Source organism: Canis lupus, chromosome 3 (assembly GCF_048164855.1).
Source record: "Canis lupus baileyi chromosome 3, mCanLup2.hap1, whole genome shotgun sequence".
NCBI lineage: Eukaryota > Metazoa > Chordata > Mammalia > Carnivora > Canidae > Canis > Canis lupus.
The window spans coordinates 7,576,834-7,596,836 of record NC_132840.1 but is presented as its reverse complement, the minus strand read 5'-3'; the positions used below and the strand labels follow the sequence as shown (position 1 = coordinate 7,596,836).

Below are 20,003 nucleotides of genomic sequence, written 5' to 3'. Positions count from 1 at the left end.
TTTATTATCTGTTTTCCTCAGTAGCATAAAGTTCCAAAAAGGCAGAAACTCTGTCTTGTTCACTCCTCTACCCCTTCTTCTTTTAACTGAGGATCTATTAGGGAAATATCCATATTGAATAGCAGTGATACTGCTTTAGCCAATACTATATAGATGACAAAAAATAAAGAACAAAGTGGCATGTATTAAACTTTAAGAAATTAGTGAAGACTTTAAAAGGCACTACAAAAAAGAATGTTGGGATGCATATGATAAAAATCAAAGAAGGCTCTATGAAGGAGGGAAAAGACAGAATCATGAAAATCAGCTAAGAGGCTGAAGCACTAAGTACTAACATCATGTGTACTGAAAGTTTAGAGTAGAAGTAAGAACATAATAGAGAATAGAAATGGAAAGGGATGAATACAATAAATCTTTCCCTTTATAAAGAGATTTTTTTAACTGACTATATATAGAATAATAAAGAGAAAGGAAAAAAGAAGCTGTAAGTTCTGAGATTCAGGGGCTCCTGGGCGGCTCAGTTAAGTGTCTGCCTTCAGGTCAGGTCATGATCCCAGGGTCTTAGGATGGAGCCCCCCATTGGCCTCCCTGCTCAGTGGGGAGTCTCCTTCTCCTTGGCTCTCTCCTCTGCCCCTCCCCCACCTAGTCACTAATGTTTTCTCTCTCAAATAAATAACCTCTTAAAAACAAAAGTTCTGAGATTCAGTATCCAAGAGAATGGTGGTATCACTAGCAAAAAAAGTAAACAAGTCAATGATTTAGAACAAGTTTGGGGGAGGGTAATGTTTTCACCGTTAGTCTTAGTATATTCAAAACAACAGTGATACAGCTAGTTGGAAATGTGAGGCTATATAAGATGTATATTCTTTTAGCCAGCCACGTTACTGAACAATAAACACAATGCTTTGCTATCTATTTTGATAACAAAATAATACAATCTATTGTGCCTTAAAAGGATGACGTTTGAAATCTATTTTTCTTTTGTTTTGACATAAGTATGCACTATGAAAGTTCCAGTATAGCAATACTCTGAGGACTTGAAATACACCGAGTTTTAACTGCAACACTGTGATTTGCAGTGTCCTAAGTGAAGTGTGAAGTGACGTATCACCTATGTTCTTTTTCTTTTTTAAAGATTTTATTTAGGGCAGCCCAGGTGGCTCAGCGGTTTGGCGCCTGCCTTCAGCCTGGGATGTGATCCTGGAGACCCGGGATCGAGTCCCACGTTGGGCTCCCTGCATGGAGCCTGCTTCACCCTCTGCCTATGTCTCTGCCTTATTCTCTCTCTCTCTCTTTCTGTCTCTCATGAATAAATAAAATCTTTATTTTTTAAAAACATTTTATTTATTTATTCATAGAGACACAGAGAGAGAGAGAGAGGCAGAGGCACAGGCAGAGGGAGAAGCAGGCTCCATGCAGGAAGCCCGATATGGAACTAGATTCTGGGACTCCAGGATCACGCCCTGAGCCAAAGGCAAATGCTCAACCACTGAGCCACCCAGGCGTCCCCCACCTATGTTCTCTATCTTAACTACTCTGCCATCTTTGCACAACAAAAACAGCCATAGTCAATATATAAATGAATGAACATGGCAACATGAGTGAGGTACATTACAAGCATTTTATGACAAGGGGCCAGAGACTGAAATTCCTGTCAATGCATGAGATAATTAGTTCTTCCAAGTACAGAACTAGCCTATGTTGCATAGAACTTCAGAATGTCCTGTATATATTTATATATATATATAGAAAAGTTTATGAATTTAGAATCCAACTCCTTAGTATATATAAAAAAAATTGCAGTTTTAATACGTTTAATGAATGTAACTACCATATAAATCGAAGAAAACTTTACCAAGAGTTCATCGTTTCAGAAAATCATGTCATTGCCAGTAATGCTACTCCCTAATGGAATTTAGGTTGCTGATTAACATGTATCTGCCTTCATATCTGCAACACCTGCAGTGATACTGCAGGTACAAATATCTAACTATTTCATTGTCTTCTACAGTCAATATCAAGCCTTTTCATTTTGAAACACAATTATTCTGTTATAATGTAGTTTTTAAATTTATTTTCTCATACTATCATAGCATTGTTTCGATATTCTTAAATTTATCCATGCAGGTTAATAAAATAGTATTAAAAAATATTTGTTTTGTTTTGTTTTTTAAAGAGTGGGGTTGAATATGATCATTAGTCTGGAAGATTTGCCAAGTCAAGAGGCACACAGGTATTTTCTCTTGACCAGTCTGTCTAAAAATCAAATCTTTCAATCGCCTGTCTCTGAAGAATAAACTTGTTAATAAGCATTTGAGGAGTTGAGAAAAGGGGTGAGCAGTCTCCCTATTCAGTATGTAGACTTTCATTATGCCACCCCTCTTAACCCGCTCCATTTTCTGTACAGATTCTCAAGCTCTGCCTTCAGTAATTCTAGAACCTTGAATCTCTACTTCATTCCTTCTGAAAAGTAAATCTGCAATATTCTCACAGGGTAAGACAGTATTTATCATGTGTCTATGCCACATAAGAGAAAAATCTGGGAAGTCTAACTACTTCTTTTATAGACTTTCAACCAATCCTTTTGTTTCCAGATCCAGCTCACATCCCACTTTCAGAGATATTCATTGCCTCAAATTTCTGAGACTTTCCAGGATTTTTTGCTGTAAAATGATTTTTTATTGATTCTTTCTATCCAACAGGCTTAAGTTGCAGCTGTCTAAACTCTAATGAAAGTAAAACACATGTGTTCAATTTACTATATTAAACTGGAAGTTGCAGTTCTCTGCAAATACTTATATAGTCAAGAAATCGATCAATATTCTCTTTTTTTTTTTAAAGATTTTACTTAAGTAATCTCTACACCTAATGTGGGGCTCAAACCTATAACCCCATGATCAAGCACTGCACACTCTAGGGCACCTGTGTAGCTTAGTTGGTTAAGTGTCCAACTCTTGATTTTGGCTCAGGTCATGATCTCAAGGTCGTGGGACTGAGACCTGTGTCAGGCTCTGGGCTTAGCAGGGTTTCTCCTTGAGATTCTATCTCTCCATCTCCCTCTGCCCCTCCCTCCTGTGCACACTCTCTCTCCCTAAAATAAATAAATCTTAAAACGAACAAAGAGTTGACCAAGCCAGCCAGGCACCCCTCAATATTTTCAGGTGTGATTTCCTTTTATATATTTTCATAGAATAAGTTGATAAATTTTATATAGCTTTAATTAAATTGAAAATAATCCATGAGGGACGCCTGGATGGCTCAGCAGTTGAATGTCTGCCTTCGGTTCAGGTCCTGTTCCTGGGGGATCCAGGATTGAGTCCCATATTGGGCTCCTTCTGGGAGCCTTCTCCTCCCTCTGTCTATGTCTCTGCCTTTGTGTGGGTGTGTCTCATGAATAAATAAATAAAATCTTAAAAAAAAAATCCATGAAAAATAAAATGCCAACACAATCAGAATTTAAAAAAAAAAACCTAGGTAAATTAACTAAAGAAAAAATTGGAAACGTATGGTTAATAAGTGATTAGCTACTCCTTTCTGCTATACCTGTTGCTCTTTCATGTTTAATCCAATTGAACAAATTGTTCCATGGAACCAAATGTTCATCTACATAGAGGAAGAAATAGCAACAATTTTGCCACTCTCCTCTAAGTATTGTGAAAGGGACAGGGGTCCATCTAGTTATCTCCAGAGCATAGTACAGTACTTAGCATATTACAGATGCTTGTTCGATCATTGTTGAATGAATGAATTTTGGAGTAAAGAGTACAATTTGGTGGAGCAAAAGAACCATGAGGTTAGTCAACAGAATTACTTAAATTAGAATAGCCACTAAAGTAGACTGTTCAAAAAATAGTTAAGTCTAAAATAGAAAATACAAGTAAAAATTTTATTGCCATCTAATAAGCTACCCAAATATCACATAACGTACCAGTAAGTACTATATACCAAAGTATCCTAGTCATATTAGATGACTCACATTAATACCCGCTTGGCAAAGACATAAGCCACCTGTCCTTTATACTTCGATAGTAAAATAAACCAGTGATGGGGGAAGGTAATCATGCATATAAGATTTCAAAGGGAATATATTTCATAACACGTACTTCAGTCAGCATCTGCTCCAAGCATATGTATACTATATAGCATATGAAAAGTACAGTTTCTCCTATGTATCTTAGGGATTTTAAGGAGTCAAATAAATTAGATTGTCTTCCCATTTCATTTTCAGATAAGCATTATGTTGTAGGCCATAAACAAATTATTGCTGCTACTACTACTCTCAAAAAATTTTCTTCTAGGATCAGTATACCTCTCTTCAGGCCACCCTCCGCTTTGGAGAAGAAAGTAAGCCAAGTTGTTTGTTATGTTTCTGTATCGTTTCCATAGCAAAGGTCTGTGCCTGCTTAATTTAACTAAAGCTGGAGTGTTAAAGCCCGAAGGTCACTATAGGACAAACTAGAGTAGCTTCAATAAGAGGAATTCTATTATCAGTTCTGCTAAATTACTTGGGGGTAGGGAATCTGAATATATTAGAAACATGAGAACACATTATAGAGATACTAAAAACACAAAATTAAATTTCCATAAGTAAACTGCTTCAAACTGAAAATGTGCATGTAACAACATATAAACAATCATCACCTGGAAAAGGATCTTGGTGCATGAGGAAATACAATCTAAATATGAAAAATTTCTATAATCCCCATTTTTATTTTTTAAAGATTTATTTATTTATTTCAGAGAGAGCGAGCAAGCAGGGGGAGGGGCAGAAGGACGGGAAAAGTGAGAACCTCAACCAGATTCTGCTCTGAGCATGGAGACTAACTCAGGTCTTTTTTTTTTTTTATTTTTTTATTTTATTTTTTTATTTTTTTTTTTTTTTAAATTTTTATTTATTTATGATAGTCACAGAGAGAGAGAGAGAGGCAGAGACATAGGCAGAGGGAGAAGCAGGCTCCATGCACCGGGAGCCCGATGTGGGATTCGATCCCGGGTCTCCAGGATCGCGCCCTGGGTCAAAGGCAGGCGCCAAACCGCTGCGCCACCCAGGGATCCCTAACTCAGGTCTTGATCCCACAAGCCTGAGATCATGACCCAAGCCAAAATCAAGAGTCAGATGCCAAATGAATGAGCTATCCAGGTGCCTCGACAATCCCCATTTTTAAAATTTCAGTAATTTTTGAGGTAACATTCAAAATGTCCATGCCTTGGGGCGCCTGGGTGACTCAGTCTGTTAAGCATCTGCCTTCAGCTCAGGTCATGATCTCTAGGTCCTGGGATTGGCCTGTGTCAGGCTCCCTGCTCAGTATAGGAAGTCTGCTTCTCCTTTCCCCTCTGCCCCCCACCAATGCACACTCGCTCGCTTTTTTTTTTTTCACTGGCTCTCTTAATTTTTAAAATGCAAAATATCTATGCCTTAATAAAATGATCACAGTACAATAAGATGTACATGTAGTTTTTTTTCATTTGTTGTTTTTAAAAGATTTTATTTATTTGACGGAGAGAAAGAGAGCACAAGCATAAGAGGCAGACGGAGAGGGAATCTCTTAAAAAAAAAAAAAAAGACAATGTAGTCATTAGCCACACTTCTACCAAGTCTTGAAATGCTGTTAATGCATCTAAAGAAGTGAATTTCTAATTTTGATTAATTTTTTTAAAGATTTTATTTATTTATTCATGAGAGACACAGAGAGAGAGAGAAGCAGAGACATAGGCAGAGGGAGAAGCAGGCTCCATGCAGGGAGCCCAATGTGGGACTCGAATCCGAACCCCAGGATCATGCCCTGAGCCAAAGGCAGACGCTCAACCACTGAGCCACCCAGGCATCCCTAATTTTGATTAATTTAAATTTAAATGCGGCTAGTGACTACTGGATTGGATAGTGCAGTTCTAAACTCTTCCCTCTGCTTAATATTTTTCCTTTCTTAATATCTACCTTTTCTCTGGCTAATGATTGTTTATTAATGAGCTATCAACATTCCTCAAATAAGTAATGCCATTTCAACCCATTCACCTATTTGCTTTCTTAAGGATATGAATTTCCTCCATCCTACTTTATCGTTATTATCTCATTTGCAAGCTTCACCAAACTGTAAACTTCATGGGAGAAGGAAACATGTCTGATCCCCCCCCCCCCCCAAATTCCCAGCTATAGCAGCAGACTGGCTTCAATCTATTAAATAGCTGCAGATCATATTAACAAATAAGATTATTTACTTCAGGGACACCTGGGTGGTGCACAGTCGGTTAAGCAACCAACTCTTGGTTCAGCTCAGTAGTGACCTCAGGGTTGTGAGATTAAGCCCTGTGTCAGTGTCTGCATTCAGCACAGAGTCTGCTTAAGATTGTCTCCCTTTCCCTCTTCCCCCAACTCATGCACTCTCTCTTGCTCTTATTCTGCTACTTTTCATGAGCGTTCAGAGCAGTGATCAATGTTTACTTAGTATTAACTCTGTGTAAAGTACTATGGCCATAATAGGTCTAAGATTTTTACTAGGGATTATAAAGGTAGTAGAAACAGCACGTGACTTTAATTCAGGGTTTCTAAAAAGGCTTATCTGGAGAATTAAATGAGACAATGTGAAAGTGTTAATAAAATGAAAAGCACTATGAAATTATAACTTATCTGTAATACAAGAGGCAATATGGTACAACAGAAACCAGAACAGCAGAGTCAAAAGACCTAAGTTTAAGATCTCCATCAATTATATCACGTGTAATCTCAAATCTCTGGCACAATGTACTTGCCTTGCCCTTTTTTTTAAGGTTTTATTTATTTATTCATGATAGACATAGAAAGAGAGAGAGGCAGAGACACAGGCAGAGGGAGAAGCAGGCTCCACGATGGGAGCCTGATGCGGGACTCGATCCCAGGACTCCAGGATCAGGCCGGGGGCCAAACGCAGGCGCTAAACCGCTGAGCCACCCAGGGATCCCTGCCTTGCCCTTTTCAAAGAACTTTTGTGAATATTAAATATAAACTATGAGAAAACATTTTATAAACTAAAAAGCACCACAAAAAAGTGATTTTTTTCTGATTAGAAGAAGCACAAATAGGGATGCCTGGGTGGCTCAGTAGTTGAGGGTCTGCTTTGGCTCAGGGAGTGATCCTGGAGTCCTGGGATTGAGTTCCACATCAGGCTCCCTGCATGGAGCCTGTTCTCCCTCTGCTTCTGTCTCTGCCTCTCTCTCTCTCTCTGTGTCTCTCATGAATAAATAAAATAAAAATTGCAGTTGTACAAGATAAAAAGAGCTGTAGAGATGGATGGTGGTCAAAGTTGTACATTTAATACCACTAAATACCACTAAATTGTATATGTAAAAATAATTAAGATGGTAAATTTTATGTTATGTGTATTTTACCACAAAAATTTTGGGGGAAAAGGTATAAAAATTAGAAGAAGTAAAACTCATTATTCAAAGATGAGTTGACTATTTAGAAAACCCAAAAGAAGCTAAAATAAACTATTAGGTCAAGAAATATAAAGTCAACATAAAAAAATAAACTGCATTTCTGTATTCTATAAACAAAAAATTAAATGGAATAAAAAATAGTGTAAAAAACAGTGAACACTGGAAATAACAAAAGATATAAAAATGTCTACTTTGAAAACTACAAAACACTGCCAAGAGGAATTAAATAATACCCAAATAAATGGAGGAATAGACCATTTTCATGGACTGGAGTCAATAATATTATTGAGAAGTCACTTAATGACTGAGCCATTCAGGCATCTCTAAACAAAGATTTTTGAACAGGATATAAAAGCACCACCCAGGGATCCCTGGGTGGCTTAGCGGTTGAGTGCCTGTCTTTGGCCCAGGGCATGATCCTGGAGTCCCAGGATCGAGTCCCATGTCAGGCTCCCTGCATGGAGCCTGCTTCTCCCTCTGCCTATGCCTCTGCCTCTCTCTCTGTGTCTCTCATGAATAAATAAAATCTTAAAAAAAAAAAAAAAGCACCACCCAGCCACATGTCAGCACCTCAGTTGGTTAAGCACCTGCCTTCAGCTTGGGTCATGATCCCAGGGCCCTGGGAGTAAGCCCCATGTAGGGCTCCCTGCTCAGCGGGGAGCCTGCTTCTCCTGCTCTGCCTCCTCATGCCCCCCCCCCCCGTTCATTTGTGCTTACTCTCACGTGTGCATGTGTGCGCACTGTCAAATAAAATGTTAAAAAATAAACAAAAGCACTATCCATAAAAAAAGACTAATAACTTGGACTTCATTAAAATTAAAAACTTCCACAATTAGAAAGTGGAAAAGGAAGCAAAAGACGAGAAGAAATTTTATTTGCAACACATTGTTCTGACAAAAAACTTACATGCAAAATATTAAAAACTCCTACAAATCAGTAAGAAAAAGAGACAATTTAAAAACTAGTCAAGAGACATGAACAGGCACTGGACAAAAGACGACAGTCAAATGTTTGACAAACATGAAAAGATGTTCAACATCACTAGCCACCAGGAAACCACAAATCAAAACCAGTATGATTCCTCTACAACACTACTGAAATGCTTAAAAAATACCAGGAACCAAAGTTTTGGTGTTGATGAGGATGTGAAGTAACTGAAACCTTCATATATGGCTGGTTAGGAGTAGAAATTGGTATAGGTACTTTGAAATACCAGCAATTCTACTCTTGGATATATAGCAAAAAAAGTGAATGTTTTTGTCTATCAAAATATAGGTGTAGTACATCTGAAACTAATGTAACACTGTATGTTAACTATACTGGAATTAAAAGTAAAAAGATATGTAAAAAAAAAAGAGAGAGAGAAAGAGAGAGAGAGAAAAGAACATACTATCTTTATTCAAAATAGTCCGAAAGTGATCACAAACCAAGTGTCTATGAACAGGGAGACAGATGAAGAAATTACAGCTAATTCATGCAATGGAATACTATACTGCAAAGAAAAAGAAAAACTATCCCCCCAAAGTGGATGACTCTCACAGTCGTAATGTTGAAGCCAGACAGAAAATAAAACATACTGTATGATTCTATACATATGAAATTCAAGAATAAAAAGATGAATCTATGATGATAAGCAGTCAGAAGCATGATTACCTTTGATTGGGAGATACAAATTAGGAAGGGTACAAGGGAGTCTTCTAGGTGCTTAAAATCTGTAAGTTGGGGTGCCTAGGTGGCACAGTTGGTTGGGTATCCTATTTTTGGTTTCGGCTCAGGTCATGATCTCAGAGTCATAGAATCAAGCCTTGTATCAGGCTCCAGGTTCAGCACAAGTCCTCTTTTTTTTTTTTTTTTAACTTTTATTTATTTATGATAGTCACACACACAGAGAGAGAGAGAGAGGCAGAGACACAGGCAGAGGGAGAAGCAGGCTCCATGCACCGGGAGTCCGACGCGGGATTCGATCCCGGGTCTCCAGGATCGCGCCCTGGGCCAAAGGCAGGCGCCAAACCGCTGCGCCACCCAGGGATCCCAGCACAAGTCCTCTTAAGACTCTTTATGGCTCCATCTGCCCCTTCCCACACTAAAATAAATAATTAAATAAATCTTTTAAAATTATTCTGTATCTTAACCTTTGTGGTAGTTTTGTGTGTGTGCACATGTGCTAAAAATTCACTGTGCTGTACATGTTAAGACTTGTGTATTTTAGTGATGTATTCTTACACAGCAATAAAATGTTTAAAACAAAACAAAACAAAAACAGTACAAAGAGAGCAAAATCAGGGCTTTTTCTGAGAACCAAGCATGCCACTCTAATGTGTGATGGGTCAGACCAGTCTGGAATGGCAAATCATGCCTTCCTTTCCTGAGTATTACAAAATTCTCAGAACAGCAGAGAAATCTACAAATAGTCTTCTTAGCTGCTGGGAAAGGGCTGCCTCTGTTAGTGGGAAAAATGAGGTCTCAGAAGTAGGCATACACAACTGAAGAGTGTACCATACAAGTGTGGTACAGTACACAGAATCAGGCACATTTTATTTCCAATTTGAGATGACCTCTTCTTATCGTGCAATGCTTGTTTTACTCTGATTATTAGAAAGAGAAAACTTTTGGATAAAAACAATGGAATGAAGTAGTATCACAATCATCTTCCCCCAATACCTAACAAAATTAAATATATGCGTGTGTGGTGGTAGCAGGGGCAGTATGAGAAATGCAAAACATAAGATTACGATTTTGATTTGTGTGGCAGAACTGCTAACTAGTTCATACCTTTATCCACTAGGAAGAGTAATAACAAATAACATTACTAAGTAAATTAATGGAATAAAAGTAATAAATTGAGAAAATAAAATAAAATATTGATATAATGCTAACTAATTTACAGCAAAGTAAATCACAAGTGTAAGTAGTCAGCTCTGAAAAAAGTCAAGGAAAAACTTTCCCTCAAGAATAAAAGATACCACATTCTGCTCCAGGGCCTTTGGCAGAAGCAGAAAAGGTCAGGAGTGCTTACCATCTTCCAGGACTCTGTGCTGTACTAAGGGAACAAGTACAGCTCATGAAAATATGATACATACTAGAGTAATGGGAGTGGGCCATAATACATACGTGATACTGTTTACTCTCTTGAGCCAAACTCAACAAGGCCTATCTTAAGCTAATTCTGTACCTCTTCCACCCAATTTCCTCAGGCTATAGACCAAAGTTCTCAAACAAAATGGGGGATAAAAGGCATGGCAATTAGGCAATTACAGTATACATTTTTAATTTTTATTTAATAAAAAAAAAGGAACAAACTATACAAGACATTTGAATAATTTAATAAAGTGAAGGGGTACCCGGGTGGCTCAGTCAGTTAAGTGTCCAACTCTTGATTTTGACTCAGGTCATGATCTCAGGGTTGTAAGATCCTATTTTTGGTGATCCTATTTGTGAGATCGAGGCCTGCATTGGGCTCTGAGGTGGGCATGGAGCCTTCCTAAGATTCTCTCTTCATCTGCCCCTCTCCTTCTGCCCCTCCCACCTTAAAAAAAAAGTGAAAACAAAATCTCCCCCTCAATATAACACACACACACACACACAACTGAGAAACTAATTGCCAGTGAATGTTCCACACTACAAAATTTAAGAAGGTCAATAAATCATGAAATCAAATATAATGATAAAATATGAAATAAGTGGAAAATGTAGCTAAAGAAGCAAACTAAAGTACAAAACACAACTGGAGATCTAAAAACTAAATTAAGGGGCACCTGGGTGGCTCAGTCAGTTGAGTATCTGTCTGCCTTTGGCTCAGGCCCTGATCCCAGGGTCCTGGGATCGAGCCCCATGTCAGGCTTTCTGCTCAGCAGAGAGCCTGTTTCTTCCTCACCCTCTGTCTGCCACTCCCCATTTGTGTTCACTCACTCTCTGTCAAATAAATAAAATCTTTAAAATAAATAAATAAATAAATAAATAAATAAATAAATAAATAAATAAATAAATAAATTTTTTTAAAAAGCTAGATTAGAAACCATGAGTGACAAATATATCAAAAACATCAGTGCAAACATCAGGGCAGGGCTTTAAAAAAATCACAATAAATGATAAGAAAAGACATTGAAGGAATCAAAGAAGAGAACACAAAGACATGGGAGATAAAAACAAGTAAACATCTGAATAGTAATTGGAGTCCCCAAAGTAAAGGACAAAACAAATGAAGAAGAAATGTATACAGATACATAATATAAAAAGGTTTTCTTGCATGAAGGAAGAAAAGAATCTCAGATTAAAAGAAGCATTACAGGTACTAGGAACAGACTGACAAAGAACCATCAATATCCAGACATACTCTAGTTAAGTCAGTAATTTCAAGTATACTGATATAATTCTTCGAGGAAGCAGTTACAAAAAAAAAAAAGTAAGTCACTAACAAGGAAAATACAAAACACTGATGATACTCAAAGTGTTAATCTCCCCTTAAGCAGAGAACTAGTTTATTTTGGGGGGAGTTGTGGGGTTTCTTAATTTTTAGTAATCTCTACACCCACGGGGGCTTGAACTCATGACCACAAGACTAAGAGTCACATGTTCTACTGAGCTAGGGAAGAGCTCCAACAAAGAATCAGCTTTTACTTTTTGTTATTTTTAAAAATATTTATTTTAATTTTATTTATTTTTAAAGATTTTATTTATTCATGAGACACACAGAGAGAGAGGCAAAGACATAGGCAGAGGGAGAAGCAGGCTCCCTGTGGGGAGCCGCGTGGGGGACTCGATCCCAGGAACCTGGTATCACGACCTGAGCCCAAGGCAGATGCTCAACCACTGAGCCACCAGGCACCCCTAAAATATTTATTTTAGAGAAAAAACAGAGAAAAAGAGAGAGAGTATATGAGTAGGGGGAAGAGCAAAGGGACAAGGACAAGTAGATTCTATACTCAGCACAGAGCCCAATACAGGGCTTGATCCCACCACCCACAAACAAAAACACTTAAGAGTAAAGTAAGTAAAAATTAGTAGTAATCATTGAATTCAACTAGATATAGGACTAAAGCTAAATAATGGGGGTGGTAAGGTACAAGGGTGGGGAGATGGCGGTACATCAGTAGGGAAAAATAAGCAACAAAATTTAGACAGCAGAGGGGGAGAGCAAAAGGAGTTTAAAAAAAAACATTATCTCATTTTTCAAAGAAGGGCGTCAATTCAAACCATCTAAATCTTTTAAACAATGATTAATTTCTCAATTATTTAGTATCTCTGACCTTAGATCTTCTTAGGACTCCTGAAAGTGAAGAACAATATCTAAGATTCGGTAGTTCTTAGTTTTACTTGTTTCATTTTTTAAAATGTTTTATTCAAATAAAATTAAAGTTAATATTCAACTATTATGATTCAAAACTTACATATTAAATATATTTCACACACTCAACTATCACAATTTTTATGATTTCACGTTAGTTTTATTTTCTAATAAACTCAGATAAACAATATTTTATTTTATTTTATTTTTTTAAAGATTTTTTCTATTTATTCATGAGAAACACAGAGAGAGAGAGGCAGAGACACGGCAGAGGGAGAAGCAGGCTCCATGCAGGGAGCCCGATGTGGGACTTGATCCCAGGGACCCAGGATTAGGCCCTGGGCTGAAGGCAGCACTAAACCACTGAGCCACTCGAGCTATCCGATAAACAGTATTTTAATCACAAAGATGCTCAATATAATCTTATCCTTAAAAACTTCATTCTATTTTCTAGTCATCCACTCAGTCTTTCACTAAATATACACAGAGAATTATTTGGAATATTAATCAAATATTAACTGCTTATTTCTGAGGGGTTTAGATTTGGGGTAATTTATTGCTTTATTCTACTTTTTGGCATTATTTAGATTTTAAATGAGCATGTATTATAAAACAGTTGTGTTTTGTGTTGTTTTAATGAGAAAAATAACTGTTTGACCACTATAATCTTGACCCAGAGTTCCAAAGCTGGAGAGTCAGTCCACAATCAAAAGACTGGTTTTTGGGGCAGCCTGGGTGGCTCAGCGGTTTAGCGCTGCCTTCAGCCCAGGGCCTGATCCTGGGGACCCGGGATCAAATCCCACATCAGGCTCCCTGAATGGAGCCTGCTTCTCCCTCTGCCTGTGTCTCTCATGAATAAGTAAATAAATCTTAAAAAAAAAAAAAAAAGACTGGTTTTCAACATAGCAAATAACAACAACAAAAACAACAAAAAACCTTCAATGTAGATAGAAGTGCTGCCATCAAGAACACAAAACCTCAACAGAGGTTTTTGTAAGCTTTGAACTTTCTCTTTTTGGGCACAGTAGTACCTAAATGAATAGACTTTATCATCAACAGATGTAGGACGTCTCCAAAAGCCAACTCATATCCCAACTCATACCTTTACAACAGGATGTCCTCCAGTAGATGCTTTAACTGCTCCTCGGCTACCTTCAGTTTCATAATGGGCTCGATGATGAGTTTTAGGTTGCACTTCAATTTTCAGTTCACATTGTCCAAAATGAGTTGGTAAAGGCCAGTCTAGTGGAGGTAATGAAGATGTGCTATAAACAAAACACACACAAAAAAGACATTTCATCATACTATTATTGCCAACCAATGATTCAAATCACTTCTTTGCCAGCGCCCAACATTTTCTTCCTGTGATCTCTGAAGCTGAATATTGCAAAATAAAACTTCAGTTAGTAAGTGATAACATTGGATTTGACAGGTACATAAGAAATAATTCTTTAATCTTAAGAATAAAATCAATTTCATTTACTTTTTTGTTTCCTTTATTTTTTTTTAAAAGGACAAATTCTGGGATGCCTGGGTGGCTCAGCAGTTCAGCGTCTGCCTTTGGCTCAGGCCATGACCCCAGGGTCCCGGGATGGAGTCCCGCATCGGACTTCCTGCGTGGAGCCTGCTTCTCCCTCTGCCTGTGTCCCTGCCTCTTTCTCTCTCTCTGTGTCTCTCATGAATAAACAAATAAAATATTTTAAATAAATAAATAAATAAAAGGACATATTCTAACATTCTGTAAAACTATAACTGATTCTCAACTATGTATACATAATTATAAAAAGAATTAAAAGAATAATGTTATTTTTTAAAGATTTTATTTGGACAGCCCAAAATAAAATCTTTAAATAAATAAATAAAATCTTTTAAAAAAAAGAAATTTATAAAAAAAAGGATTTTATTTATTTATTCATGAGAGACAGAGAGAGAGAGGCAGAGACACAGGCAGAGGGAGAAGCAGGCTCCATGCCAGGAGCCCGATGTGGGACTCAATTCTGGGATTCCAGGATCATGACCTGAGCTGAAGGCAGGCACTTAACTGCTGAGCCACCCAGGTGTCCCGAATAATGTCATTTTTAAGGCAAAGATATCAACCTGCATGAACATATACCAGTGTCTCTCTAAGGAACCAAACAAACATCCCTGTATTTCCCAGTACAAATGTCTCCCTCCCTGGTGTGTAGCTATAGCAGTTAATCTATTGTACATGTTGCTTCCCTGCTTCCTCCCTATTGCTCTTTTCCCTGTCTCTGTGAAATACTGCTTAAGTCAAAGGTATACTGCAATTTGAGGCACAAATTTAATTCCACTACATACTCAGCTGAAAATTATAAGGCCTATCAATACAGCACTCTAAATGTCTATTTCAGAGAAAACATCAGTTGATCAGTAAGATAATTTAAACCGCTTAAAGGGACACAGATTCATTCAGATATTAATATTGAAAATGTGGAATTTAAAAAAGAAATAACTTGGGACGCCTGGGTGGCTCAGTGATTTAGCGTCGGACTTCCTGCATGGAGCCTGCTTCTCCCTCTGCCTCTCTCTCTGTGTCTCTCATTAATAAATAAAAATCTTAAAAAAAAAAAAAAAAGGTAACATATGTCTACAGGTCTAATATCAAAAGACCTAAGGCTACAATGATTTATATTAAAAATGTCTTCTTGAGATGCCTGGGTGGCTCAGCAGTTGAGTACCTACCTGCCTTTGACTTAGGGCATGATCCTAGAGTTCCGGGATCAAGTGCCACCTCAGGCTTCCTGCAGGGAGCCTGCTTCTCCCTCTGCCTATGTCTCTGCCTCTCTCTCTCTCTCTCTCTCTCTCTCTCTCTCTCTCTCCCCCCCTCTGTGTCTCTCATGAAAAAATAAACCAAAACTTAAAAAAAAAAAAAACCTTCTTAGTGACTGGGGAAATTGGTCTTTTAAGGTCTTCTCCATCTCTGAAATGCTATCATTCTTAGTTGTAAATTTCTAAATTACCTCATCACTTCTTTGAATGTCCTCAGCCTAGCTTTACTACCTACTGTGAACCTCATAGGTATTAATTTTTATTAGTCTGAAACAACTCAATTTCAACTCTCAGCTAGTTTCTACACTTGTTCCCCAGACTAAAGCAAACCCCAAAAAGATTAAGACAATTTTCAGAAGCAGTGTGATAGGCTCAAAGGCACCTTCAAAACCCTAATTCCACATTGTATCTTCCTAAATACTAATGAAAAGGCTTTAAAAAAAAATGAAATAAACTCAACTCCACCATGTGTCACTTTAATATATAATAAAAGCTGTCTTTTCTAATCAATTAGACTAGATTGATTCTATAAAATAGAATTGTGGGAAGTGATCAGTCATTTGGAAAATAAAGTTGTTACACTGTTCTCTACTCCAGTCCTCAGCTAGACTCAAAATTCAAATATATATATAAAACATTATATACATAGATCATAAAACTAGTCTGTACATTAAATTTACTAGAAATTTGCAAGTTAGATTTTTGTTTATTTTTAATTAGTTTAGATTGGGGTAAGGCTTTCAAATATAACACAAAATCCAAAAGCCACAGAGCAGACAACAAATTTGAATATGTAAAATGTTAAAATTCCTCTACACTAATAAAAAAGTCAAATTTATAAAGCCAAAATATAGATAAAAAGCAAATTATGAAAAAAAAACTTGCCACAGTATACAAATTTCATTTGTACAATAAACTCTTAAAAATATAAAAAGCCTGTTCGCAATTTATTTTATTAGTAATTTAACCCATACTATAATCAATCTTTTACAAGAAGCTTTTTTAGGTAGGAAAATTCTTTCTAGGGATTCTTAAATGTAACTTATTATTATCTACAACTCATTATCCATATGTTTTTAAAATGCTAAATCCAGGGAAGCCTGGGTGGCTCAGTGGTTGAGCAACTGCAGGGTGTGATCCTGGAGTTCCAGGATCAAGTCCCACATCGGGCGCCCTGCATGGAGCCTGCTTCTCCCTCTGTGTCTCTCATGAATAAATAAATAAATAAAATCTTAAAAAAAAAATAAATGCTAAGCCCAGTCTATCCAAGGCCCTTTTAAGAATCAAAGGAAAACACATGTTGACTTTAATTGATTTAACCAGAAGACACTGGGGGAAAAGGAGGGGAAGGGAACGGTCAAACCATTCCATATAGATAATGTAGTCACATGCCGCCAATAACCCATAAGCATGAAAAATGACCAGCAGACATTTCCATCAACTCACCGAAATATTGGGGTGTGGCCAGGCTTTGGTTTGCTCCAGGTAAAAGGTGAAGGAACTGAAAGAAATTGGTCACCAGATGAATCTTTCTTTAAAGGATATTGAGATCCAAGGCCATCATCTATTGAAGTCTCCCGGGATGGTGATAAATTCCCTTGGTCATCTGAACAGAATTCTAATTTTCCTGGTAGTACAGCAGCTTGGTCTTCAGAAGTCTTCCTTGTTTTCAGAGGGATATCAGTCTCTACACAGCACTGAAATGGAAAAAGTGCAGGGCCAAGGCCTGATCCACCCTGGACAGAAGCATTAAGCCAGGTATCTTCTGTGACACTTCCCCTGGGGGAGTGACCAGGAGAAGGAACAGGTGAGTGATGGGGTGAAAGGGACCCAGCATAACAAACCTCAGCGCTGGAGTGCCTTCGTTTCCCACAGGGGGAAGTAGGCCTTGATGATGGCCCTGAGGCTGGCCTGGGGCTCAGCCAATTCTCATCAGTGACACTAGATCTAGGAGAGTGGCAAGGAGATTGTCTGGGTGACAAGGAGTGTCCAAGTCCATACTGTTGATGCCAGGACTCTTCTCCAGGGCAGCCTCCTGGCGAGCCACCAGGAGAAGTCAGAGGGGATCCGAGAGTAAATCGGGCGGCAGCTTCATTCAACTCTGAATCCACATCATCATAAATGTGTGAAAGAGATTCACAAGAAGATGCATCTGAAAACCAGCTCCTAGAAGATATGCTGCTGGCAGGACTAGGACTAAGGGAAGACTCCCGGTAGGATGGCTCAAGAGGAAGATAGAGATGATCTCTAGAAGGCCTTTCCAAATACTCCCTTTCTGGGTCATTTATGTGTAGGTCATCTTCATGAGCATCTATTTCTTGATGACAGTTAGGAGAGATGGATGTAATTTGAATACTTGGGCACTCAAAGGGTTTGGGACCACCTAATGGGCTGTATTTAGATTCAGGAATCTCACAAGTTCCTTCATAGTTTTTGTGACCCTGCAGCTGAAACGATGATGACAAAACAGAAGAGTGAGACGGTAATCCATGATGTGGTAAGCAAAGTGGTGAGTTTAAGGTAGATGGAGGTGGATCTACATTAAAGATGTAAATGGATGCACAATCATCTGGCTCAAGATCTATGGAGGGAAAGAAAAAAAAGAAAAGAAAAAAAATCAACAAAACAAGAAATTAGAAAATTTAGATGTATAAATTATTAGATGAGAAAGTAAATAATAATCTTGAGAGAAAAAAGGACATAAAATGTATATCATTAGCTCCACTAAAGAGTGGTATGTGTGTTTTGTTTATATTCAAATCACTTCTCTGCCTACACCAACAGTGTGGGTTTAAAAAAAAAAAAATTTTTTTTTTTAAGTAATATCTATACCCAACATAGGGCTTGAACTCACAACCCTGAGTTGCATGCTCTACCGACTGAGCCAGCCAGGCACCTCAACGTGTGTTTTCTAAAAAGTGTATCTAATTATTTCTTCAAGTATACATAATTATTACATATTTATATTTGTACCTATATATGTAATTTTCTCATTTCCACATTTTCTAAAATGAAAATCAGAAAACATCTGAAAATAAATGCTTCTATAAAAGAATCATATCCACAATTCTAAAAAACATTTATAGAATTATAAAATGATATAATCCTATAAATTCAGCCTCATCTGGGGTCTGCAAGTTAAAACAGAATAAAGGATAGAAGAGAATCTGAAACATTTTTAGTTATAAGCATACATACTAAGTTTATTAATGAAAACGATTACAGACTCAACTGAGGAGACCTAGACTCTAGTCCACCTCTGCCATTAACTGTGAGCTCTTAGCCATATTATTTAGCCTCTCCAAGGCCTCAGTTTCTGTGTAGCAGTACCAGATCTTTTCATTAAAGGATTTTTTTTAGGGAGAGAGAGAGAGCTTGTGTGCACATGACTGGGGATGGCGGCAGGGAAGGGGGTGAGGGAGAGAAGGAGAGGGAGAATCTTAAGCCCCCACCGAGCACAGAACCTGCAGGGCTTGATCCCAGGACCCTAAGATCAAAACCTAAGTCAAAGTCAGATGCTCAACCAACTGAGCCACCCAGGTACTCCAAGAAATTTGTATGATTAACAGTAGCTGCTTCTTCCCTCAACATCATACTATCAAGAATTCGTATCTTTGGACACAGCAGTCCAGGTTACAAGAGCCACATGACCCCACTGGATCCTTTACCTCAACCAGAAAAAAAAAAACTGATTAGAGCTTTTAACCTATGATTGACTGTTAAGGTAAACCTTTTAGGGGCAGAGCTTTTAAAATGCAACCCTTGCTGGATGGAATATCTAACACTTGTTTGTCCTGCCAAATGACTTGAGCGCAACTGCAGCAATAAGGGTATTTTGCAACTTCACTTTTAGAATGGAGTGATTATTACCCTTTGCACAGAAAAAGTAGTTCAAAGCATTAGCACAAGGTGCTGGTTAACACCTTCACTTTCTTCAAAGAGATCATCATTGGGAAACCAAAGACAAAACTGTTCATAGGTAGAACAGAGAAAAGCACAAACCTTTAGCCTCTTCTCAAAAGTACTCAAGGAGATCACATTATTTCATTACATTAGTAATCTTGGAAAATAACATATCTTCAGACTCCTAGTGCTGCTGCTATTAACCAGCATCCATAATTTCACTATCTCCTTAAGTCCTAGATTTTGAAACTTCAAAGATGCTCTGTGGTTAGTGAACACATTCAGTAAAGTTTTTACATGTATTAAAACAACCTCCTCCCCCCATGTTTAAACCCTGGCTCTGCGTAGCGGTGCAGACAAGTTATTTAACCGGCTTGAACCTGTTTTCTGAGGCAGTTTTTTTTTCTATAAAACTGTTAGAAGGTGACCAGAGTATCAACTGAAACACACAGGACCATTCTAAAGTAAGCAACCTAATATTATGACTAATATTCAGCAAGAACTCATCACATGTTAATTACCCGGTCTTTCCATTTAAAAATTTTAAGGTGGATATGTTATATTATACTTTTTTTTTTTTTTTTTTTACTCTTAAGTATTTATAAACTGAAAC

At 37.7% G+C, this 20,003-nt stretch overlaps 1 protein-coding gene across 7 annotated transcripts in view; it reads right to left on the bottom strand.

Moving 5' to 3' along the window:
- Window positions 1-20,003, bottom strand: part of NFATC3 (nuclear factor of activated T cells 3) — a 138,611-nt gene that overhangs the window by 71,809 nt on the left and 46,799 nt on the right. For all 7 annotated transcript variants that reach the window (XM_072815646.1, XM_072815623.1, XM_072815610.1 and 4 more), the window contains exons 2-3: window positions 16,934-18,068; window positions 13,800-13,962 (exon numbers count right to left, since the gene is read on the bottom strand). In XM_072815646.1, coding sequence (XP_072671747.1) covers window positions 13,800-13,962; window positions 16,934-18,068 — 1,298 coding nt within the window. The remainder of the gene's footprint in view (window positions 1-13,799; window positions 13,963-16,933; window positions 18,069-20,003) is intronic.